Raw genomic sequence first — 27,678 nt, 5'->3', positions numbered from 1 at the left:
ATACCTCATGCTCAGCTATGCTATTCACGGATGATATGCTAAGAATTATTCTGAAGAAATAAATATGAATACACAGAGCCACCTAGTACTTTTTTAATGGCGGGCTTCTTACTTCACTCGACGTCATGTCGAACGAACCTTTTAAAATCTCAAAAATACACACCAGACGAACGATATGAACAAAACCTGAAACAAGCAAATCTTATCTACATTGAAAAAAGATATCAAAATGAATAATCATATCATGTTTTTAAAAACCTAAAACAAAATCATACACAATTTGTAACCCTATAAATTAAAGTAATTTTAACCTTGAAAATCTTAACAAAATGAACATTTAAAAATGTAGTACATATCTAACAATTTTCCCTTATATTGAAGAAACTCTAAACCAAGGCTGCTAAGGGAAAAAATTGATGCTCTTGTAAGCATGGTTCAGATGAAATAAAACATCGAAAATAAAGAATTAACAAAATACTTATTTTTAAACGTTTTGTTAAAAGTTTAAGAAAATATAGCGTTTCTTAATCCGTCAGTTATATTCAAAACATACATGCACATGAACTTGAAATTAAACCAGAACGATGAACTAAGAACTTGGATATACAGTTCTGTAAAACGCCTAATTAGTTTAATGTGTCAAGGCAATATGACGCTATTAATTCGGGCGAGTTGTTGCTCCGTGGATGCAGAATCCATATAGCTTTAATTTGTCGTAACCATTTACATGCCACACAAAGAAAAGACCTTTCGAGACATATCTTCGCGAGATAATCGGTGTGATTTGCGTCCATTATTTTCTTTGGGATTGCTTTGTGGCAATAGCCTCATCACAAAATTTCTACACATTGCAACCGGTAGTCAGTCTACATTTTGTGCTACATCGATCGAAACCTACACACTTGGCACTCCTCTGGATTACTACAATAATGGAATCCCTTCCATCGTCTTTTGGTGTACGTGTTTTGCGTTAGATAATTTTGTTAGCTTTCAGCATTAGTAAATATACTTGTAAAATAAATTATGGATAAGTTATTCTTAGTCAGGGCTTGTTAAATTTGCCCCTCCTCTGAGAATGACAGCTAAATCCATGTTATAATGATGTTATAATAGACAATTCCAAACATCCATGCCCATGTAGAAACCATTTTCGTCGTCCGAAAAAGGAATAAAGAAGATTCTGCAATAGGAAAAATAATGAAATCATTTTAATACACATTAGAAAACCGACCTTTTTAATGATTATAAAACTATAAGATACACAATTAGGTAAAATTTGATAATTGGGGAATTACATTAATACACGCAACAGATATATCAGTTTCAAAGCTTGTGTCCGCCATCGAAGATTTTTTGGTAGCCAGTTTTGGCTAAAATAGCTACAACTGGCTTAAATAGCTACTTATGATTTTAATTTGTCCCTGCTTGATGAGAAAGCTTGTTCGACCTTTGTCTCCTATTGAAATTGGTTGTTTTTTACCCGGTCCTTATTTATAATATATATTTACTTAATCTTTGAACGTTCTAGCTATTTCTCTGCAATTCTTAAAATAAAAAAAATAGAACTAAAGAAATGTAATAAAAAGTTGATCTCATTTACATCTTCTTGTCTATCTTGCAGTAAATATGGCGTGTTCCCGCCCATACGAAACCTCTAAATTCTAAGTTCTAAAGAGCTAAGACCTAAGTTCTAAGATCTGAGTTCTAAGATCTATCATCTAAGTTCTAACTTCTATCTCAAAACGGCCTCAATGGGCTTCCGTAGTTTTGACCCTAGGGCTATAATTTCAACAATCTTTGTACAGGTTGCAATGTTTCAGGCAAAATATCCTATCTCTAGCCTTTGTCAATTCAGAGAATAAGATTTTTCACGTATTAACTATATACATATAAGAAAATCTTTGATCCCAAGGCCAATTGTGATACAAAGGGCAAAATTTGAAAACATTTTTATAAAACTTTGGTAGAGGACCTATAGATGATATTATATACCAAATAACAAAGCTTTCAGACATTCAGACAAATTTTTACTATATGTATATAGTGAAAATCAATGACCCCCCGGGGCGGGGTCAATTTTGACCCCGGGGCTATAATTTGAACAAACTCGGTGGCAGTCCACTACACAATGTTTCCTGCAAAATATCTAACTTCTAACCATTGTCAATTTAGAGAAGAAGTTTTTTACTATATACATATAAGGAAACCAATGACCCCCCCCCCGGAGCGGGGTTTATTTTGACACTATGGGTCAAATTTTGAAGTAAAGGACCTGTACATGATATCATATACCAAATGTCAAAGCTCTAAGCTGTGTACCAGCCAAGAAGAGTTTTCTATTTTTTACTTTATGTCCATAGTGAAAATCAATGACCTCTGGGGCTGGGCCAATTTTGACCCCAGCGCTATAATATCAACAATTTGTTAGTAGTGTACCAGAAAATGCCTTCTGCAAAATATCTATGCTCTAGACGTTCTTTACAAGAATTAAAAAAAAAATAAAAAAAAATTCTTATAATTCATTTTGCTTTCCATGGCAACCAGATTTTTATGAACAACTTCATCCATCCTGCCAAGTTTGGTTGAAAATAAACTAGCGGTTTTTGACAATAAGATTGTTTAGGTTCACTATATATCTTATAACACACAAACATAAACACGCACACACACACGCACGCACACGCACACGCATTAAGAAACCGAAAGTACAAAATGTCTACCGACTTAGATAAATTCGTATCTGTTATCATTCTACGTCACTAGGCATTTTTAAATTTATTAAGATTTTCAGACATATTTTCGATTATAGTTTTACCGAAATAAACTATATTTTCCTTTGGATGTCAAATATATACATTAGTTTTACATTGTAGAACGAATCAAGTCCAAGGTATTAAGAAAAATAACCGAGATGTTCCGATTATGCGAAAAGTAAACAATCATATCAGTATTATAGATTTCAGATCTACTTACTTCTTTTATGTAGATCTAATGACGACGGTTTATGTTTCGCCTTCTTTATTATTTGGATTTCGCGAGAAAGCTATTTTTAGCCATGCAATCAAACCAGTTTTTTTCAAAGGTATTAAAAGAAGCATAAAAATACCTTTATACCTGAAAGTTAAACAAATTGTTGATTTTTTGTTAGAAAAAAATGTTAAAAATAATACTTGAAAAAACATTTTATTGGGCCAGTTTACCTGTCGGCTATATGTTGATCTCAAGATCGTGAATATTACCTACTCAGTGGAACCACATCGCTTTCAAAATTATTGAAGCTCGACGTGTGAAAAGTCATCAGAAATAATTTCGTTTATGGTTACGCTCAGATCTAAATGCGGAGCGTGATTTAGAGCTGATTTTTTTTAGATGTATTGCGTAGATATTACTTCATTATATCCTGTTATTTTCATATTGTATGGATAAATTGCGCCAAATAAATGCGCTGTCTAAAATAAATGATGACGAAGATGATTAGCATTTTTGTTATCATTATAATCATCATCATCAACTATTATTATTATTACGATAATAACAACCGTGTCAAAAATTTCAAAATATTTCATTACAAAAGAGATGAATCTAGCCGATCCAGCAATAAACGTTATATTTATGGCTGTAATGAAATGTTTTTGATAACGAGGTTTAAAAGTTTATGTTTACCGAGTTTATTTTTGAACACATGTAATACACTATTACGTATACTGACTGATTTATTTTTGTGTGATTTTGTAAGCTAAGCATTTGCTCGATAATGGCGGAAAAGGACTTAAAAATGTTTCCGAAGGAAGAAAAAAATGATTCGGAATCTTTCCTTACATGTAAAGAAGCAAACAGTTCTGTTGTCAGCACAACCTGTGACGACCAATCAGTTATATCACTAACAAGTACAGATCATAATATTGGGCAGTACTCTACCAAGGACGAGGTTTGCTCTATTTGTATAAAAACAGAACAATTTCGATCTGCAACACATTTCTGCACAAAATGTGAACCCCGTGGAAAATATCTTTGTGGTAGCTGTTTGAAAAATCATACTGATTTTTTGAAGCGTCATAGAGTGTTATCGCTTTCTGTCGACAAGAAAAGGTAATGACTGATTTTATATGCGCTGTTGCTGAATCTTATTTCAGGTCAGCTACACATACTCAAATGTTTGACATGTTTCGATCGAGAGAGAGAGAGAGAGAGAGAGAGAGAGAGAGAGAGAGAGAGAGAGAGAGAGAGAGAGAGAGAGAGAGAGAGAGAGAGAGGGGAGAGGGAGAGGGAGAGAGAGAGAGAGAGAGAGAGAGAGAGAGGGAGAGGAGAGAGAGAGAGAGAGAGAGAGAGAGGGGGGGGGGAGAGAGAGAGAGAAAGGAGGGAAAACAACGACAACAACAACAACAATATGTTGATAACATTATTTCAAAGTTTAGTTTTACATTATTTCAAAGTTTAGTTTTATATATTATTTCAAAGTTTAGTTTTCATTATATATAACTTCTTTTGAACACATAGTTACAATGTACTATGATTTATTATATATAATATGTTTAACAGTGGTTTCAATTTTCTCCATTTAGTGTTGTGATGATTTAAATAATATGAAAATGTTAACATCTGGTTACATTTATAAACAAATACTCATAATAACTAATATTGTGTGGTACTTGAAACTTAAGAAGTTTGCATATCGAAACATTTTTATTTTAAGTTATGTAAAAGTCACACGTATCTATATCATTACGTGAATATGTTTGCTTTGAAAATATGTGATATCATAAATTAATCTTTTGTCAATAATAATAGATAATGCGTGGCAGGAGACATTTATGCAATCTAAACAAATACTCTGACGTTACACAGTGATCTCAATGATGAATTGTAAAACTTTTAATAGTTTAAGAACTTTTAAACTGAATTTATTGAACGAGTTGAAACATATTGAGGACTCTACTAAAAAAAAAGTGTCACAAGCGTAACTTGGCTATAAAAAACATGTGCATGAACAGTAGTAGTTTCGTTCATCCGTTTAAATATTCAAATATGAACACAAGTAAAACATTTGTTACAATTTATTTTATTAATTTACAATGAAATCAAACTTTAATCTTATACAAAATAATGTAGAAAATGTGTTTTAATCAATATCTACCCAGTATGGTGGCGGATTTACGACATGTCGTATTTTCGCTTCTTCGCCTAAAAATGCGAAAACACGAAGGGACAACAAAGTTGGACTTTGTCGTCTCTTCGTGTTTTTTTGCATTTTCGAGGCAACAAAGCGAAAATACGACAGAAGGAGGACGAAAATAAGACACATAAAATCTGTTGTATATTCGCATTCCATCTGTCGTCTCTTCGCTTTTTCGCAGAGTTACATTTTCGCATTGTTGCATTATCGCTTTTTCGCATTGTTACATTTTCGGATTGTTACATTTTGCATTGTTACATTTTCGCTTTTTCGCGTTCCGGTTGTACATGCGCATGGAGACATCAATTTGTTATTATTATTATTATAATTATTTTTTTTTATTATTATCATTATTATTATTATTATTATTATTATTATTATTATTATTATTATTATTGTTATTATTATTATCATCATCGTCATTATTTTTAAGTTTTGTAAATGTCTGATCACAATAATTTATTATTTGATAGTCCTATAAGATATGTTTAAAAGTATTACCCCGCTCCTTACACATGTTAAATAATCATATAATATAACGGTAAGGCTTTCAGACTGTTTTGAATTAGACGGGTTTGATTTTCAGAAAAGACCCTCCGTTAAGAGTCTAACAGCATTTTTTAGTACAAGCAGGTAGTCTCTTTTTACATAATTTAGGTACGCTGAATCCATTTTTTTTTTGCTCTACCACGGCTGATAATTAAACGTGATTTACTCTGAAACTTGGCAGCATAATAAAGACACTTATTGTATTTATGGGTATAAATCAGTAGAAGTTCCTAGAAGGGAAAGCTTAAAGTCTAAGAGGGGTCATGGCGGTATTTATTTGTTTTATAAAGAAATATATAAGGATGGAATAAGTATTAGTGAAATAGATTACTCAGGTATAATATGGGTTAAATTTTGCAAGCATTTTTTTCGATTATTACAAGATATGTATGTTTGTTTTCTTTATATACCACCCAGTAACTCTATATATTATAATTTGCATGAAATTGGATTTTTTGAGTCACTTGAATTAAACATTCGTAAATATACGGAATTAGGTACCGTGTCGATAATTGGTGATTTGAATTCAAGATGCGGAAAAAGGTCTGATATTTTACAAAACTGTACAGATTTTGATAGATTTATACATGTGTTAGATGAAAATGAATATTGTATTAATGAATCGAATTTTCCTCATAGATTTTCTATGGATGAAACTGTCAATACCTCGGGTATAAAATTATTAGATATATGTAGAAGTAGCTCACTTAAAATTGTAAATGGGCGTTGTGGTGACGATGCTGGGATTGGTGGTTTTACCAATATGAGTTCGAATGGAAATAGTTTGATTGATTACGTTATATGCTCTTACGAGTTATTTCCCTTTATTTCTGAATTTATTGTCCACGATGTTTATACATGCTCAACACATGCGCCTATACAGATAAGTTTTGATGTATTTTGTGAAAATGTTTTATGTAATAATGTTATTAGTGCAAATGTTTGTAAACTTCGTTTTAAAGAAGAAAAGTTGATAGATTATAAGAATATTATGTCAACGGAAATGCCCGTAATTGGTAATATTGTCGATAGTATTATTTCGTCAGATATTGACCTAGATAGTGGAATAAGTGACTTGTCAAGTATTCTTTATGATGAAGCCTTTTCTATTTTTGGTTCAAATAAGCATATTTATAAAGATGCAGATAGAAAGAGTGAAAGGAAATTTCAAAGCTCGTGGTTTAATGAAGACTGTGAAAATGCTCGACGCGAATTGATGTTAGCTAATAGAAAATATAGGTATGATAAATCGTCTGAAAATGTTAACTTATTGATTATCAACAGAAGAAGATATAAACAATCTAAGCGAAAAGCAATATCAAAGTACAAGCAAAATCAAAAACATAAATTGCACGAGCTATCGAAAAAACAACCACAAAAATTTTGGTCTTAAATAAAGAAGCTAAAATCTTATAATAAAAACAGTAGTACGTTAAGTAAAGATGATTTTTTTAATCATTTTAAAGAATTATTTACGAGTTGTGATATTTTTAATGATGAAAATGTAGAGGCGAATTTAAGTGATGATAACTTTAACTCTAATGTTGTTTATGAGCTGGATAAGGATTTTAGTGTAGAAGAAGTTGATCATGCTATATCTTCACTTAAAAGAGGTAAAAGTGCTGGTGAAGATTTACTTATACCTGAAATATTTTTGGAATGTAAGCAATTTTTAGCACCAGTGATTTGTAAATTGTTTAATTATATGTATTCAAATTGTATATATCCTATTAGTTGGACTAAAGGAATTATTGTGCCAGTACCTAAAAAGGGAGACTTAAATGATGTAAATAATTATAGAGGGATAACACTTACAAGCGTTTTTGCTAAAATTTTCTCAATTTTATTAGATAATAGATTAAGGAAATGGGCTGATAGTAATAATTTATTGACAGATGTTCAATTTGGATTCCGTAAAGGAAGAAGTACAATAGATTGTATTTTTGTTTTAAATTCTATCATAAACAAAATATTACACAATGAAAAAAGAAACTGTTTTTAGCTTTTATTGATTTTAAAAAGGCGTTTGATGTTGTTTACAGGGACGGTGTTTGGTATAAACTTATAACAAATGGAGCTTCTTCAAAAATAGTTAACATGTTACGAATTATGTATGACAACGTTAGATCATGTATAAGGGTGAATGGTCTTTGACAGATGATTTCCAAACTTTTATGGGCGTGAAACAAGGAGAGCCATTGTCTCCTCTTATGTTTTCATTTTTCATAAATGATATGTATAATTGTATGTTGACGCAATCTGATGATATTTTCAGTCTAGATGAAATGCAGATGTTTATGTTATTATTTGCTGACGACACTGTTTTATTTTCATATACTGTTGAAGGTCTACAAAATTTGTTAAATAACATGAACATGTATTGTAAAGCATGGAATATTACTGTTAATACTGATAAAACTGTAGTCATGGTTTGTAAATCTGGAAACAGAACTCAAGATTATGATATATTCTATGATAGTGAAAAACTAGAAGTTGTGAGAACTTTAACATACTTAGGTGTGACGCTTTCTTCTAATGGTCGTTTTTATCAAGCACAAAAATCGCTTGCTAATCAAGCTTTAAAAGCTTTGTTTTCTTTAAATGCATTATTTGATAAAGTTAATTTTGAGATACCAGATAAATTAAAATTATTTGATACCATGATATTACCTATTTTAAATTATGGATCAGAAATATGGGGGCTACATAAATCCCCTGACATTGAAAGAGTACATTTGAAATTTTTGAAACAGTTGTTAGGTGTAAGGCAACAAACTGTAAATACAACAGTGTATGGAGAATTAGGAAGATTTCCATTAATTGTATATAGAAAGATAAGGATATTGAAATTTTGGTACAGAATTCTTAAGAATAACGACAAACTTATTTATAGAATTTATAGTATGAGAAATGATAATGATGTTCTATTAAACAAGTGGTCCAGTGATGTACGAGATTTGTTGAATGAGTTAGGTTTTCCTTTTTTATGGAATAATCAAAATATTACAAATGATCAACTAAATATTTTAATAGCACGAATAAGAGATCAATACTTACAACAATGGCAAAGTGAAATCAACAGTTTACCTAAATTAGAAACTTATTGCATATTTAAAAATGAACATGTTGCGGAAAAATATTTGTTGTGTGTTAGAAATTTAAATTATCGTACTACTTTATGTCGATTTAGATGTTCTGCTCACAAATTACTGATAGAGGAAGGTAGACACAGGAATATTCCAAGATCTGAACGAATCTGTTTACGTTGTAACATGAATGTTGTTGAAAATGAGTATCATTTTCTATTAGTGTGTCCCTTTTATAGAGAAATAAGATATCGTTGCCTTCCTAATTATTACTGTTCTTGGCCTAGTATCCAGAAATTTAGAAATATTATGACATCTTGCCAAAAAAGTATTATAAATAATATGGCAAAGTATTTATACCTAGCTACATGTAAACGAGATACGTATAATCAATAAATCTGACTGTTTAAATACATATTGAATAATTACTATTTCTTTACACTTTTCTCAAAAATATTTTTTGTGGGTGTGTGTGTGTGTGTGTGTGTGTGTGTTTGTTTGGGTTATTCTCATTGTTACCAAATGTATTTTATTTTTGTTGTTTGTTTGTTTGTTTGTTTTCTTGTCATATTACATGCACATTATATCATATGTATGGCAATGAACATATTGTATGTTTATGCTGAATAAACTCTTGAAACTTGAAACTTGAAAAACTTATTGAGTACAATTGTGGCTATCTTTGATTTCAAGACGGATACCTTTTTCTTAACAAATATAAGTGAAGTGCTTTTAAAGATCATGTATGTTGTAATTGAGGTTGTTACCATTTGTGTGTATTTGAGTTTTTTATACTCGCCACCGGTTGCCCATATGGGCGAGTCCTCCAGAAGAGTATTAGTCATTTTAGATTTTTGGAGGATAGTGCAAGATAAAAATACAGAAAGATGCCCCAGTTCCAGAAGCTTCTCCGTTCTTTAACGTGCCAAGTGTTAAAGCACTCATACACAGGACCCCTCCGAAAGACTGATTAGTAATTTAAATTGACCAGCACCGGAATCAAACCCACGTTTGGCAATAGCATTGCACATATTCGGCGTTACTTTTACGTACGTTACTTGCACTTTCCTGCGTTACCTATAAATAATATACAACATGTACATGTATATTTATAGGTAACGCAGGAATGTGCAAATAACGTAAAAGTATTCATAAGTATATATATATGTTTTCAGCCGCGTATTTATGCTAAATTATTTTAAAATTAAACTATGAATGACAGAACTCTAACCTGGGCTAAGGCTTCTCAAGCACATTCTAGTCTAACTTGAAGCGTTGAGCTTTAAACCTTGGGCTAGCTTGTGACATTGTCCCGATGTACCACAACATTCGTGCAATTTATTTAAAAATCCATCCAAGAATGACAGTGATGGACGGGACTAAAAACAAACAGACAGACATGTTCGTACTGAGTTGACGTGTGCGGATGTTTGTGATCTTCATTATTTTTTCAAACTACAAAAGCAGCCCCCCCCCAATAACACAATGATTTATTCGTAAAGTTGGGCGTATACGGAATTAATCTCAACGCCAACTTGGAAACCGTCAAATATACCTTACTGGCACATGAGGACGCTCGGACAGATGAACAGACATTTGAGCAGGCTTCCCTCAAGCCACAGGCGATAAAAATTAATTGAAAAAAAAAACAACATTGAAATAGTTTAAAAGAACATTTTTTATGCTTGGAAGTATGTAAATAACACCAAAATGACAAACGCAAATGATTCTCATTTATTTTGGTATAAATTGTGACATTTTTGCACCATTAAGTTTGTAGTTTTAATGGATGATTCTCTAAGTTGTGCCCTGGTAAGTCTTAATTAGTATCACTGCACTTATATAATAATAATAATAATAATAATAATAATATCTTTATTTAAATAAGGTTACACATTAAGACACATACGATAGCAATCATATATATCTTATTTCCAATGTGGCCTTCTGAAATAGAAAACAACAACAACAACAGCAGAAGATGCATAGGTAGAAAAATAAATGTATAATACATGTATTAAGACAACATAAATACTTTCGACAGACACTCAACAATTTGTTTAAACATATACGTATATTGCATCATTCGTTCGTTCATTCATTCATTCATTCATTCATTCATTCATTCATTCATTCATTCATTCATTCATTCATTCATTCATTCATTCATTCATTCATTCATTCATTCATTCATTCATTCATTCATTTATTCATTCATTCATATGAACATCAATATATGTTTTGTATTTTCTTTTTTATTAACATTACGAACATTTAAAGGCTTTATTGTTTCAAATGTTCATGCCATAATAAGAAAATATGTCTTTAATATAATTTGTTTTAGGTCTTTTCTATAAAACAATATCTTTTCGTGACCTAGATCTTAAGTTATATATTTTGTTTTCGGATAAAGTCATCATTTTATTTATTATGATTAAAGAAATTTAAATTTAAAAAATTTTCGACATTGTCGGAAAAAGTCATCATTTATTTAGTATCATAAAAGAAAACAAGCCAAGAAAAAAGCCTTATTGCGCGTGTTTACGTTAAAATATTAATTCTAACACAATCGGAATTTTTTTCTATATAAACAAAGAAGGCCCGAAGCGTGCATTATTCTACAACAATGCACTCACCGTTCTTATTCTCTCCCTGTGTATTTTCACATTTAGGGCGCCATTTTGTTTGAAAAATCTGATAAATAAAAAACAGTTTCTGTCGAATCTTGTTGTGAAAACTACCTAGAATAAAAGAAAATGGTCTAACTAAGAAAATGAATCCGAACACCAATATCTTTATTTCAGTCGTTAGCGCTGAGCAGACGTTTAAAGTGTTGTTTACGTGACGTCACAATGTAGCGCGGAAAAGCACGTGCAAGAACAATTAAATTAAGGACGCTATTTCAATGTTGCAAACAAGCTATATTTCTCATTTATTTCACCATCAATACTTTGTATTTCGCTTGAAAAATATAGATTTAAAAAATAAACAAACAAACTTTTATCATCTTTTTTTAAATGCATTATTCTTAAAATGTTTCTACATACTGTAGATCTAACGACCGTTTTTTTCAACCCACTGGAACAACCTTTAAAGAACGTTTCTATTGGAAACTCTGATGCGAAAACAAATTTAACCACCAAATATAAAGTCCAACTTTATAATAATCATTATATTTTTTCTTGACGTGTTAGAATGGATATAGATATTAATTCTTCGTGCATTATTGTATAATAATGCACGTGCATTATTGTATAATAATGCACGTTTTTCGTAATTAATCACTCAGGCCTATCGGCCTTCGTGATTATATTACTATGCATTTGAACTCAAACCGTGCATTATTCTACAACAATGCACTCAGAATTGATATCTATTTCCTAAGCAGTATATAGAAACAAAGGAAATTGTCAGTCATTTTTAAATCCAAGATGGCTGCCGCATTACATTTATCTTTTTTTCCTCATTTATTTTTCTCGTTCACACTTCAGCCGACTAAAATAAGCAAATCTTTCAATTAAATTTCAAAAAGATGTGGGTTTTTTTTGCCTATAGGAGCAAAGTATAGTAAAAATAAAAAAAATAAAAAAACAATGGCGGCCATTTTGAATTGATTTTTAAAAGATCAAGGATTAAAAATAAAGCCGTGGTAGAGCAAAAAATGAATTCAGCGTACTCGAAATAGGTAAGTAAGCCCACCTACTTGCTTGTACTAAAATGCCATTAAGATGAACATTTTCCCAAAATCAAACCTGTCTAAATCAATTAATGCAACTATTATTATAATAAGTAATTTGTTCCTACCATCTTTAGATTATCAGTTTATTTTGCTAACGGGTGTGACATGACATTTATGCCCGCACACATCTTAAAATAGATATGTCTGTGATTGAGGTGTATTTTCACAGGAAAACATTTTATCTAGTACTAGAATTGTGTAAGACAGACTTTATTTGATTACGTAGAGAGCATGTTGGATTAAGTTTGAAAAAAAAGTTTGATGGTTTAATTTAATAATAAAAAAAGAAAGAAGAAAACCACATATGAAAACATTTTGTCGTCATACTTCCTGATCATTCTGCCTTCTTCAGTAGTTTCTATTGCATTTAAAATGTATATAATAATATTTAAAAAAAAATTTTTTTATTCATAATTACATTATACCATGTTGTCAGGCGTTCCTCATGTTTTAAAAAACAAAGATCTCTTGATTGTCATTCTGTCTTCCCCATATTGCACACATATCAATAAAAGGAAACAATTAAAATAAAAAATCCATAGATATATTGTATTTAGATCATATTGTATTATACTGTGCTTCTCTAATTTCACGGTACTTAACGCAGGGAAACAATAAACTGGTACAAAAAATGTCATTAGCTGTAAGGTCTAGGTATTTTCAGATTGATGTCTCCATAAGCATGTGCAACCGGAACGCAAAAATGTAACAATGCGAAAAAGCGAAAATGTAACAATCCGAAAATGAATGTAACAATGCGAAAAAGCGAAAATGCAACAATGCGAAAATGTAACAATGCCAAAAAGCGAAAATACGACAGATGGAATGCGAATATACGACAGATTTTATGTGTCGTATTTTCGCCCTTCTTTTGCCGTATTTTCGCTTTGTTGCCTCGAAAATGCGAAAACACGAAGAGACGACAAAGTCTGTTACCGAGGCAACAAAGCGAAAATACGACATGGCGTAAAGCAGCCACCATAACCCAGTTTGTACTTTGAATCATGTTCACAAGTTATTGTATATATTGCGGACAATTCCAAAAATGTGTTCCACTTGTTCTGTTTCTGAATTTTTTGGGCGATCGGGTGATTATCTATTCTGATTCAGACAGAAATAAATTTTGAATAATCCACCGTACACAGGGGCGCAAAAATCTTTTGAAACAGAAATAGTTTTAGTTGATTCCCGGCGGAATCAGTTTGCCGATCGACACTGATGACATGACCTTTCAAAATTCTCATAATTTTGTGTTTTTTATGTTTTCATGTGTGTTTGGATATAAGATTTGAGATATGGAGAATATATGGTTGATATCGGGACGGAGAAGGTTCATTTAGTGAGCGAGAAAGTGTATCTTGGCGAGCTTCGGCAGCGGAACGGATAAACTTTCTTCATCCCAACAACAACATGTATTCGATTTTTTCTGTTACTTCTCGTTTTATCATGTTTTCAGCTTGAATAATATGCATAGTCTAATTTGTGTTTTTCATTTTGATCAAATTAGTTTCTGTTCGGTCGAATCACCGCTTTATCTTATGTAAATATTTGTTCCGTCATAGAATGAGTTCCAGTTATTCGATAAGAAATGCATAAACACTCCAGCCGATTTTGTCTACTCTGATTACAATCGTGACTATGTCATGACAGATTCTGCAGTATCGGATCAAAATCGTAACAATGTCCTGTGTTGTCTGGTCAGTGTCCTGTGGAACGGGCATGATTTGGAGAAATTTTGCATTGCCGTTTCTTGCCGATTGAGTCCAGATTGCGCCCAGATCTTGCCGAATGCGAACCGTCTTTGCCGAATCCGTCCCGAACAGTTCTGTAATTAATACGAAATTCGGCAATAATACCCACGTCAGAGTCACGACAATTACAGAACACGATACGACTGAGTCCAGACAAAGGCGTGTGCAATGCGGTACAGCAGACTGTAATAGGATTGCGTTCCGGCAGTGTCCCAATCATCCCGAATACTGCGACAGTTGCAGGATCCCAGATGCATGGATTTCCAGATTCGGCTGAGCTGCTCACGTATTGAGTATAACGTGTGCGTGTGTGTCATTCATTGACAGTACTTTGACCGGTCCACCATGAATGCTGCTCGTAGACGGAAACTTGCTCTCATGGAAATGGAAGAAGAAGAAGACCTTCTGTTTGCCAATTATTATTTGAACAGAAGGGCACTGTGACCCGGTAGAAATAGAAGATACTGGGTCAAACCATGGATATACAGGGAGCAGCTCGGCCAGTATGACACATTGATGAGGGAGCTGAGAGAAGAAGATCCAGAAGCTTTCATCAACTACATGAGGCTGCCCATGGAACTATACGATGAAGTGCTGGCTCGGATCACACCCCGCATCACCAAACAAGATACCTGGTGGAGGCAAGCCCTTGATCCAGGACTGAAGTTTGCCTGTACCATGAGGCATCTGGCATCCGGCGACAGTTACAGCAGCATAAAGTGGGACTTCAGGGTTCCAAGTAACACCATGTCAATGTTTGTCCCTGAAGTCTGCCAAGCCATCATTGATGAGTACGCTGCAGAGGTAATCGCCTGCCCCACTACCCCAGCGGAGTGGAAGGAAATCGCAAATGAATTTCTCCGCAGATGGAACTTCCCACATGTGTGCCGTGCATTGGACGGAAAGCACGTTGCGTGTAAGTGCCCACCAAATACCGGATCTACCCACCATAATTACGGGACTATCACGTGAAACAGTTTACTAACGGATGTCTTCCGTCAGAATCGGTTCATTGTCTGATCTCTGTCGTATCGCATTCGGGAGAATTGCGACGCTGTCGGGACAGATTCGGTCGTTTTTTACCATGACAAAGATACAAATTGGATCAGAATTGGATTGAGAACGGGATAATCGGGACGAATTCTGCTGGAAACGAAAAATGTTTCGATTAAAATAACCGATCTATTCTTTGGCAAAATTGATAAATCAAAACACAAGTACAAAAATGATAAATTTTATGAAGTCTATGTATTCTCTCGTTCGTTCTACATTGAAACATAATGGAAAAATCCAATCAAGTTTCATCAACTCACATTAAGGGTCAAGCAGGGAGACAAACTCCAAACACTGATTACCTCCCTTGGCAGAATTGTATTGATATTTCAATGTTTGTGATGGCAGAGATCTCTGTACTGATAAGGGGAGATCACTGCGTAGGAGATTGGCAGGGAGACCCGAGTTCTTCTCTAATGTTCATGATGTTCGTAAATGACATGGAACATATTAATACAGACATTGACGGTATACTTTCATTTAACGAACTTAAAGTTTTTTTAATATTATATGCTGATGATCAAGTATTGTTTACTACAACACCTGCAGACATTTTAACAAACAATCTTACGATTTATCTTAAGCTTTTGACTTACGATATCGTAAGTTAAATCTTAAGTCATTTTCACAAACTTTAAGCAAATCGTAAGTTAAAATTTTATTATAAGATAAAAATTTCACTTACGATAAATCTTACGATAAAAACACCCCTATCAACGTTGATTTGATATTGATGTGCATGCTCTATATTTGATTCCGGTTTTAAAATCAAGTAATAAAGAGCTTGAAATATCCGTTGAACACAATCAAATTTCAATAAGAACAAAAAAATGATTCAAACTGATATAATTTATATCTTGATTGAAGATAATTATAAATATCTAAAAGATTCAGAAAGAAGGTCTACTATGTTATTAATAAATAAAAAGGTACCACTAGTACATGCTGGCAATGAAATCGAACTCACCAAATCTACAAATTATTAGTTTTCAATAAATCTTTACAGCATTTATTAAACGATGAAAAATGTAACTGCAATACATTTTGTTAAAAATTAATACAAGTAAAACTAAAGTCATGATTTTTGAAAATGGAAGACCAACAAGTCACGATTGCTATCTTTATGGCGAAAAAAAAGAGGTTGTTTCATCCTTAATATACTTGGGTGTTTACTTTTTCAAAAACAATAATTGGTATAGAACGCAAAAGTGTATTGCAGAACATGCGTCAAAAGCTTTATATCGTTTATTTTCTGTGTTTTATTAATCCGAATTTAAGATTTCTGAAAAATGTAAATTATTTGATACAATGATATCATCTACATTAAACTAGTGCTCGGAAATATTAGGCGGAAACGAAGTTAAAGATATTGAACTGATTCACACTAAATCATGTCGAAAAATACTTGTCGTAAATAATTCCACAAACCTAATCGGACTCTAAGGTGAACTCGGTAGATTTCCAATTAAAATATTAAGAAAGGTCTTTATTTCATGCTTTCCAGTATTTTACTGTAATATATCAGATGATTATATTCTGATAAACCACTAGTGAAATTTATAAAATATAATTTTCACTGTAGCCGGACTATATCTGAATGCGGATGAAAAGAAAATCAAAACTACATGGAATAACAGGCAGAAATAAATGCCGTCATGCGTAAATTTTGCTTCTTTAAGAAAAGGAAGTCGATGTCATCATACATCATGTTGCACAATTACAGAAATTTAACAGGCCTATGTTTCAAAATTCATGATGTGACGTCATGATGTGATGACGTCACAAAGGAGAATACGCGACGTTACGCGGCAAATCAGTAAAAAATACTTAAAATCACTTAAAAAAGCATGAAATAAAAAGAAAATTTATTTGTTTTACATATAAGATTGAAATATATTTCATTCGTGAACACCAGCTATTATATTTTCACTCGTGGCTACGCCACTCGTGAAAATATTGCATCTGGTGTTCACTCAGTGAAATTATATTTCAATCTTACATGCAAAACAAACAAATATCCTCTATATATTATTAGGTATGTGTGTTGAATACAAAAATTAATGGAAATTCTGCTGTTAAACAAATATATAACACGATAGTAAGTGATATAGATAGAAATATCTCATATAACGGTTCTAATTGGGCATTTCAAATAAAACAATGTCAGATAATTTAGGGATATCTATGGAAACGTTAATTGGGCACCTGAAAGTTGATACTTACCTGTGTTATTGTATGTATTTTGTCAATTTTATCACCATATCTCGTGAAAATATAAGACTTATTGATGCATTGATGTTTCAGTTTTCTACCAGAAGTTTTTCCTCTTCAATACTTTTCTTTAAGACATGTCGATATATCGGAACTGGTTTTGAAGAGAAAAAGTTAATTGGGTACTTGAAAGTTGCCATATATCTGTGTTATTGTTTGTAGTTTTGTCCACTTTATCACGGTATCTCGTGAAAATATAAGACATAGATGCATTTATACCAGTTATTTTTTTGTTATATCGACATGTCATAAAGAATGTTATTGTTACTTACATTATAACGGCATTCCGCAAAAACATATGTTGCCAAAGCCTAAACATGTCGCGAGGAGGCGATTCTTTTTCTACTCTTGACTAGTTGCGTTATATCGACAAGCCATAAAGAATGGTATTGCGGGGGGAAAACTTCTGGTATAAAACTGAAACAATAATGCATCAAGTAGTCATATCTTTTTACGAGATGCCGTGATAAAATGGACACTACTACTTACAATAACACAGGTAGGTATCAACTTTCTGGTGCCCAATTAACGTTTCCATAGATATCAGATATATAGCGAAATCAAGAAAACCAGGAACATATATTGAATGTTTTTAAACTAAGAATTTTTTACCAATATACCCAGGTTTGATACAGTGAAATTAATAACTCAAATATACTTTTAACTTATAGTAGATTTAAACATTCATTCGAACTTGAATCATATCTTGAAAATTTGTCGATAGACAAAAAATTCAAGATAGCACTTACTAGGTTTCGCCTGTCATCACATAATCTAGAGATTGAACGAGGAAGGTATAATAATGTAATAAGGAATGAAAGAATATGTTAATTTTGTAATCTAAATATGGTTGAAAACGCAACTTCCTATTAACTTGCCCAAATGTTAGAAAGAAATATCTGCGACGTTATTATTATACGTGGCCATTTTTAAAAAAATGATCATTTGATGATGACAAAAAAAGAAAAAAAGAAATATCAAATCTCTCGAAATACATATACTTTGCAAATAAACTTCGAAATGAACATGAATAATTTATTTTCAGCTTTCCCCTAGTTTTTCTTGAATATATTTATTATTTCATACGTTTTACTTCTCCTTTTTAACATTTTGTACTTCATATATAATAATTTATTCCAATTCTAATTATGCAAAACAGGTTTCTCTCTTAAAGTACTTATCTTGTTTATTTGCGACTTTTCTTTTGTCTTATTGTAGTGTTTATATTTCATGTGTAACTACTACAGATGTTTATATGTAGGCTAGAAATGAAGATATTGCTTTATGCTGAATAAATGTTGTTGTTGTTGTTGTTGTTGAATGATATTGTATACTAGTTGAAAAAATAAACAACCTGGCACATGTCAATCTGCTTGACACCGCCTTGCCAATCAGCTTAACTTATTCAAGGAAGTGTACAATATGAATTGTATAATATTATGTAATACAGACGTAATTGAAAGAGTCGTCTAATTATACCTTTAACAGAGGACTTTTGTAAAGCGCCTTTTGATCATTCAAATATTAGTCCCGCATATGTTCGTATATCTGCTATAAATATAAATTCACGTTTTAAGTACCGACCGCTTTAAGTCATCTTAAAATTACTGTTTTCAGGATGACATGACTTTTAAAGCCTTTAAGTATGATAAATTGTACAATATCCCCGATAATACAAAGCGCTATTTTTAGCGATGTCGATTACGAAAGCCGCTATAGCCACACTTCAGCTCGTATTACATAAATTTTGAAAGTTTAGAAGTGAAATATTATATATATGTGGGCGAAAAGAATTTCATCAGGGTTAAAGTGAACAAATATCTCGAAATTATTTATATTCTACATGAAAATCAAACTGGTTTCCTTGTGCTGATCAGTTATTTACACTATACTCTCTATCTGAAATACGTAAAAATAAAAAAATGAAACTTTCCAGTTCTTTTGTAGGTTTCACTCCAGCTTTGATAAAGTATGGAGGGTGGACATAAATTGCTCGAACATTCTATAAATTTTTTCATTGTTATTAAATTAATAATATGTACAAAAACAATAAACCATTTAGTTCACATAAACGAGTTCATTTTAAAAATATAGGGGTAAGACAGGGTGTGAATTTGTCTTCCGTCCTACTTTCCATTTACTTAACATGCTTAAAGACCTCCAAACATTTAAAGAAAAGTTGAACTGTTGGATCACGACGATCTCATTTCATGGCTTAAACTTCTTTTCTTCTCCATGCATGACGACACTATCCTGTTATTGAACACCGCTGACGATTATAATTGACATCTAAAGGTGAACCGAAACAAAACAAAAATAGTAATTTTGGAGCTCGATAATTTGGGATCTTTAGATTTTATTTAGGAGATGAAAATATTGAGATATCCAATTCTAACCATAACTTAGGTTTGACAGCTAGAAAAAAGCATCTAAGTCAAAGTATTTACTTTTTACCGCTAGATCTTATTATCAAACTATTTGATCACACTGTCTTATCTATTTTGACATATGGTCCGGAAATATTTGGAGTTAAAATTTAGATAAATTAGAAAAAGTTCAAAGTTCATAATGAGTTTCTACGTAAAATAATCAAATCTCGTAAATCGACCCCTCCCTATACACGCAAACGGGCGGACTTGGTCGGTATCAAATATCTATTGAATGATCTTATATTGTAATCGTCTCATTAAGGGGAAAGAAAATAAAATATCCTTTCAACTTTAAAAATACATGACCAGTTTTCCTAATCATGAGTTTAGATTAATCACTTCTAAGATAAGAGACATTCTGAATTGTGTTCGCCACCCTGATCTTTGCAAAAGTAGACCCTTACAAATCCCGTGCATGTATATAAACTTAAACTTATATATAAACACTAATGGACCAATTCAAACAGTCTTGGTATGCACAGCTTCAACATTCAAATATATGGTTAAATTATAAAAGCTTTATGGACGATCATAATTATAAAGATTATTTGAAAATTTAACCCTTTCCCTCATGAGCATACTGTAAAAAATGGCCGTTTTCATTGAAAAGTCTCCTGTTACAAGTTCAAACTGCTATGAAACTTTGAAAAATGCTCTTCAATATAGAGGCTATTCGTTGCCAAAAATCCAGCCTTTGAAACTTGACAATGCATACTTCGGTTCCACTAAACAGATTTTTAAAAATCTAATTGTCGATTCGAGAGTTACATACTGCACTGGTATTAAGAATTTTGATTATCTCGATTTGATAAAATGAAAGGTGTTAACATGCAACTTAGATAAATTGCAAACTGTATTTATAATTGTATAATTTCAAATTTGCATCATGACGTTGAGAATATAACTGCATCAACTTGTCACACTCAGGTTTACAACACCACACTGTCCTGTTACATTCTAACGCGATTAACATTTGTAAATGATTTTGCAACTTCCATATATGGAATTATCACGGAAATAGACGAAAATTAATAGGCGGAGCCAATTTCACGAAAGCAGAATATAAAGAGAGGTAACTCTTGCTGGTACAAAAATATTTCAAATTATATAGAAACTGTTACATCAATCTTGACTTTGAACATCCTCTGATTTTGTTTAAACGTATTCTAGTACAGGATATTCAAGTAATGCAAAATTGGCTAAGATATAATGTAAAAATGTAACAACGTATATACTGATAATGAGCATAATAATATGCAAAAACTAAAGTTGGTTGAAATAACATAAGGAAATAATTCTCATATATAAGGACACACATCACTAACTATCGTTGTCACTTCTCACTTCCCCTAGGAGCGTGCACGTCGCTGAGAAGGCACAGGGCATCGGCAGAAGATTTACAACTTGGCTGGTAGACAACTTAAATTTTGCCTTCAACCGTGGGCGGTAACTACGGAACTACTACTTCGTCACTTCTGCGGACCAGCTGCCGATGTCCTGACTAATGCCGAGGGGAGTGGCCCTACAAAGTAGGCTGAGACGACGAGGATGGTGTGCTAGGGTGCGTGAGCCCCTAGTACAGATTGACGGCTTGTAAGGCAGGCCTATAGCTGGCACTAACAGCCCTTTTCAGGGCTAAACACCTTTCCTATTGTCACAGGTTACTGTACATTTAGGTTCTCATTGACCGCCGTACAATGACCTACTTTTCGGCTCAAAATTCATATCTTTGGCTAATACTCCGTGGAAATTGCATGGAGGTAAATTATCACCATTTTGTGCTTCAAAATTAACTCTTTAAGGACATGACTGGTGACATGTCCGGGGTCCGTACTCGACAGCGCAAGCTGCATTTTGTGCCCGAAAGGGCGGATGGACCCTCATTAAGCTTTAACTACATACATACATACTATCGTTGTCAATGAGAGGGTTATGTGAGGCACGGCAATACTCTGAAGCAAATCTTTTTTTTTACCTTCAGCAAATAGTACTAGAATGCGATACATGGAAGGCACTTTTGGCAACACGAATAAAGAGAACTGAACAATAAGTCTGTGCCTTCTTTCTTTAAAGAATTATGTTGGATTGTAGAAAAACTCATATTTTTGACCAAGTGTATAACCACGAAACAATGCAAAGTTTACTATCGATAATTCCGTTGTATAACCAAAACTTGTGAATTTGTCCCTTTTTGATGTTGAAATAAATATTCAGTGTATCCTGGCAACTATGTTTACCTCCAATTGGAGGTATTTTGAGTCATAGGATGTGATTTAGTTTTTTATTGTTAAATATATGTAAGCTGGCGTAGGTTAAGGTCTTTTCATGCATTGTGCTGAATCAATAGCACCTCTAAAATATGTGTATACATGCTGTCATTAGCTGTTACCTTGATTTGCTGTCTAGATTTGCTGTCTATATGATCAAAAACAGAGAACTACTTTTATGTACATGAAATACTACACAGAATATTTATTAAGTTTTGTAAGTGATGGCTTTCTAAGAGATAAAATAAACAATGTATACATAAATTGATAATCAACATACATACATTTGGACTCATTTAAATTTTACTTATTTAAAAACAAAATGGGGAAAATGGGAAAATACATGTGTATGGTAAAAATAAAAAGTAATGTACGAAAGGGTACATACAATTTTGGTTATAATTTTACTATTGTTAAAAGTTTTTTTCTTGTCAAGTCATGCGCTAGAATTAAGGGTACTAATATAATAGTACTACTAGAAAAGACAACAGCCAGAATTTGGTCTGAGCTAGTAATTAGTCGTATCAAAATTTCTATCAGATGTTGACTTGATAATTTGAAAGTGGTAAGGTAGCAGCTTATCTGTAAATGTTACTCATTCCTATGCAAATTGGAATACCATCAGTAAAATTTATTTGTCATTGAATATAGTCTTTTCAATAGTTTTCACTTCCTTGAATAATATTTAACCTCAGACAGTATGTAACATGGTGTTTTGGTTTTTTTTAAAGTTTCTTTTTCCAGGAAATGTGGTGTCTACAACGTTTTAAAACTTATATGCCTATATTCCTTTAAAGTCCGCTGATGTTGATTGTAGGCAATTATGCAAGTGAATTATGTTTAGTAACTAAACACCTAAAAGGTATGATAAACGGAAACTACGCCGCTTCTTGTCGCCGACGGTAAATAAAGAAAATGAGCGGAAAATACGTTTATTTACGATGATATAGTGGGCGGGGAAATTGGCGGAGCTTATTTTATCTCCTATTGAAAAACGTGTAAAGCTGGATTATGCTGATCGGAATCATGATGGTTCGACAATGTAAAGCTAAGAATGTAACTTCTGTTTTGAGTATTCGAACACTTGGTATAGCTACTATCAGTTAATGTTTTGTCGTTTAACAAAATGTATTTTGTTGAAATGCATGTTTACAATGTTAAATCGGCAAACTCAATCCAAGTATGCAACATTGGAGTTTACATACAAAGAAATAAAATTGTATTTGTTCCATGAACAAACTGTTCAACTCAGATCAAATGTTGACTGGACCATTGCCTTTGTAACAAAATGCTCAGTCTTAAATTTATTGTTACCATAACAACGAGGGGACATCTCAAAATTGCCTAAAATCACTATTTTGCCTTGATTTTTTCCATCAGTGCTTCAATTTCTCAAGGGATTAAGATAGAGTCAAAGGCTTTTCAGCCTTGGTTACACGTTACCTTATGATCGGCCTTCGGTCATTTTTAGCCTCTCACAAGTCCAAATTTTTTCTTGGCGATGAGGGGCGGTAGTTTGGGGCCCATATAGGATTTTCTTTTAACTATTTGAGGCCTAAAAGAGGGGGAGGGGTCGAAAGTGTGTTGTTTCGCGTATATATGAGGTAAAGGGTTAAGAGCAATCTGATTATATTTCTTTATTCGAATTTAGAACAGCAAATCATGAACTTACAGTAGAAATTAGAAACTACGACGGAACTCCTTATATTAAAAGACTTTGTGCATTGTGTAGAGACAATAAAAATTGGTACCGAACCACATTACTTTATACTTTGTAGGTTTTCAGGCGACTAAAAGAGAATTTTCTCTAAAAACGCAAATTTATTACACGAACGCGAACTTTCGCTTAAATCTCTATTAATATCAAATAACGAGCCTCTTAAAATTTATTAATTTTATTATAAAAAAAGATATTATGCTCTGCATTAAATACTTAATATTTAAGATTGCATTTAATATTACTCATTCGTTAATTTGTTTGTTTCCTTTGAATTTTATGTTTAATTTTTCTCAATATTTTCTTTGCTTTGTATTTAATGACTTATTTACAAAAGAAGTCATTGGTTTCATTTAAGAAATACAAGTACATATTATCTAAATGTAAAATTTATAAATCGTTATGGCTCACATTTCACAGAAAAAGTCTTTTACAACATATTCCGATAATTTAAATCCAATTGGTTTATAATAATTAAGAGTTTCTCCTTTGTATGTAAAACTATGAGTGACCTTTCTGTTAGTTGTAGATAACTGTAATAAACGACATCCCCGTGCAGATGTACTACATATGGTGGCTGATTTGGGACACTTTTGCATGTCGTGATGTCACTAGTAACAGCACGACAAAGCACCAAACGGCGCGATGTCGCACTGTCGTCTTGTCGTCCTGTCGCTAACGAAGCACACCGTTCGGCGGCGTGTTGTCGCAATGTCACATTGTTGCTCGGCTCAAATCAAAGGCATGGCGAAATCGCGACAACGCGCTGCACGACAAAGTGCCGTTTGGCGTGCTTCCCTAGCGACAGGACAACAGTGCGACAACGCCCTGTTTTGCGCGTTTTGCTAGCGACAAGACGATAAGGTGATTACGATATAGGTCGTGTTTTCGCTGTCGACAACGCAACGCGCAAAACATACCTGTACAAATCATTACAGGATACAACCTCCATATTTGTTTTCCAAATTTATGTAGAATTATACATTAAAAGTATACATTGTCTTAAAGTAAACCAATCTCGGCTCTATATTTCATTTTATAGTTTAGAAGAAGATAATTGTTATTTGGTTTCTCTTGTTAAGTATTATTTTCTTTTTTGAATTAATTGGAAGTGTACTCTGTTAAATGATTATACTTTTTTGTACCGGAACAATACATAATATTTTGTTATATTTGACAATTTTATTGTAAACGCAGTCGCTGCAACTCGGTGCCCTGCAGGATGAATTAGTGTATATCAAACTAACCTTATACAGAAAATACATACAAATAAGCAGTGCGGTTTAGATTGCAAAGATCAGAGATCAGAAATATCAGAGATCTGCAGCTCTTTGATTATGTTAGTCAGGGTCACATTATTTAGACGAATACAAATTCAAAATATTATTCAAAAATAATCTTTTGTTGAATTTGTTACTTGCTCTTTACGAAACAACTGAAATTTTGCTTAACGAAGGTCTTACACGAGTTTTATCTTTTGTTTTTTATGCCTCCACAAAGTGGGGAGCATATAGCATTGCACTTGTCCGTCCCCATTGTGGGGTTTGGTCTATTGTTCTCATAACAATAGATGTCTTTGATGTCATTCATTCCGTTTTCTCTTGTGGGGCTATTTTCTGCATTGTGGGGTTGAAAAGAACAAAAGAAATAACAAAAGAAAACCCCATAATGTAGCTCTGGTAAGAATGTCCGTCCGTCCGTACGTACGTCCGTACGTCCGTCCCGAAATCTTGTGAACGCAACTCCTCTTAAACCGGATGGCAGATTTTGTTTAAACTTCCTGGGATGAACAACCTTAATGTGTAGATGGTAGCAAAGAAAGGAATTTTCGCTGCGACCAAATTTAACAGAATTATGGCCCTTTGTTGATTTTTTTCACTATATACTATGTTGTAATTTTGTGAACGCAACTCCTCTTAAACCGGATGGCAGATTTTGCTTAAACTTCCAGGGATGAACAACCTTAATATGTAAATGGAAGTAAAGGAAGAAATTTTTGCTGTGACCAAATTTAACAGAATTATGCCCCTTTGTTGATTTTTTCAATATATACCATATAGAAATTTAGTGAACGCAACTCCTCTAAAACTGGCGCACATCTGCACAGTGAGGGCATCCGTGTCCTTTGGACACAGTTCTAGTTTTCAAATTTTATACAATCATGTTCTTAGAATTATAAGTGTTTATCTCTTTAAGAACATAGAAATTGAATATTCTTAGTCGTGTTTACTTTTAAGATTATCACTTTCTGGAATGCTGGAACAGATAGAGAAAATCGTACTTTTAATGATATGAAAGATGTGCCACGCATGATTTTCTTTGTATAAATTTTATATAAATCGAACAAATCTATATCATAACGTATTTTTATCTATTATATATTGCTTTAGATTATGATATTTTTACTACAGTAAATACAAAGAAAAAACAGAGAGACAAGTTGAAAACAAAAAGGAAGGGGCCGGTTCAGAAAACATCAAACGGTTTGTGTATTAAGTTCTTATAAAACAATTTCTATTGTTAAATCTCATCTAAATTTAAATGTTAAACTTATCTGTCTCTTAAAAAAATTTAAGCTCACTGTTTTGTTTTGCTTTTTCAAAATTTAAAGAAAGAAAAGTAAAAGATTTATGGATTGTGCCCGGGAGTGATAATTTTTTGTCCTAAAGTCGTTCATCTAATTTCTTATTACTTAGAATACATAAAGCATGTTTTACGCTATATTTGGTTATTATAAACTGGATTAGTTGTAAAAGGGTATTTTTGTTTACTGGTGATAGATTTTAATTCAATGTAAGCTAAATAATTAGCGTTTAAATCGATCCATAGTAAACTGTAGATTATTCTCCTTATTGTTACAGCTGGCTGCTTGCTGATGATCCATTGTATTCCACAATAGGAGAAAGTGATAAAACAACAATGTGAGTAAACAACACTCCTTACAAGCAATAATTCAAGGAACGGGTTAAAACCCCATATATACGAGATTTGTCGCTGAAGTTATCATAATACTTTTATAAAATAAAAACAGATCCTTGTAGCGCTAAAATCTATTAATATATAAAATCAATATATTTCTACGTTGCATGAAAAAAATCATACATCTTATCATTTGGTTTAGAAATAACATTTCAAAATGCAGTAAAGAGGTAGTGGCGCAAGTCACAACGTCATTTCTAAGTCATCAAGTTCCATTGAAAACATGCATGCTGTTATATCATTCATTTCGTGCTTGATAAATAATATTGGCATATAGCGGATGCTAAAGGACAACTCTCGTATGTGTTTTCTTGTAAAATTATGTTTATAATTGTTGAATAAGTAATGCATTATGAATAAATAATTTGAACACTGACATTTGAAGTATTCAATAGGGGGAAATATTTTCGTCCTTTTTTAAACTTACAAATTGACCCGCACAAATTCTCCTTTTATACCATCACAACAATTGTTAAAATACATTGAAACTATTTATTCATTAGAATCAAACAGGCTAAATGAGATAATGATGATAATCTACATAAAAAACATTTAATTTAACTTATAAACATCTTTATAAATATTGTCAAACCATCGTCTCTGTTTGAAACGGTTACAGAATATATCAATATATTCTTCCAATGACATTGCGCTATGTGCTCTG

The 27,678-nt window shown here is 32.6% G+C and overlaps 1 protein-coding gene across 4 annotated transcripts in view; it reads left to right on the top strand.

Annotated features, from left to right (window-relative positions):
• The first annotated feature begins 3,375 nt into the window (after nucleotides 1-3,375).
• The window catches only part of LOC132729401 (uncharacterized), a 114,173-nt gene continuing 89,870 nt past the window's right edge, over nucleotides 3,376-27,678 (top strand). For 2 of the 4 annotated variants that reach the window (XM_060715168.1, XM_060715169.1), the window contains exons 1-3: nucleotides 3,378-4,089; nucleotides 26,447-26,518; nucleotides 26,897-26,956. In XM_060715168.1, coding sequence (XP_060571151.1) covers nucleotides 3,755-4,089; nucleotides 26,447-26,518; nucleotides 26,897-26,956 — 467 coding nt within the window. In that variant the 5' untranslated portion in view covers nucleotides 3,378-3,754. Of the gene's footprint in view, nucleotides 4,090-26,446; nucleotides 26,519-26,896; nucleotides 26,957-27,678 lie in introns of all 4 variants that reach the window. The other 2 variants (XM_060715166.1, XM_060715167.1) reach the window with 2 other exon arrangements.

The sequence above is a fragment of the Ruditapes philippinarum genome, unplaced genomic scaffold (assembly GCF_026571515.1).
Source record: "Ruditapes philippinarum isolate M1 unplaced genomic scaffold, ASM2657151v2 ctg1357_1_1_1_1, whole genome shotgun sequence".
Lineage (NCBI taxonomy): Eukaryota > Metazoa > Mollusca > Bivalvia > Venerida > Veneridae > Ruditapes > Ruditapes philippinarum.
Note: the sequence above shows the minus strand (reverse complement) of the source record. Positions and strands in the feature narration are given on the sequence as shown.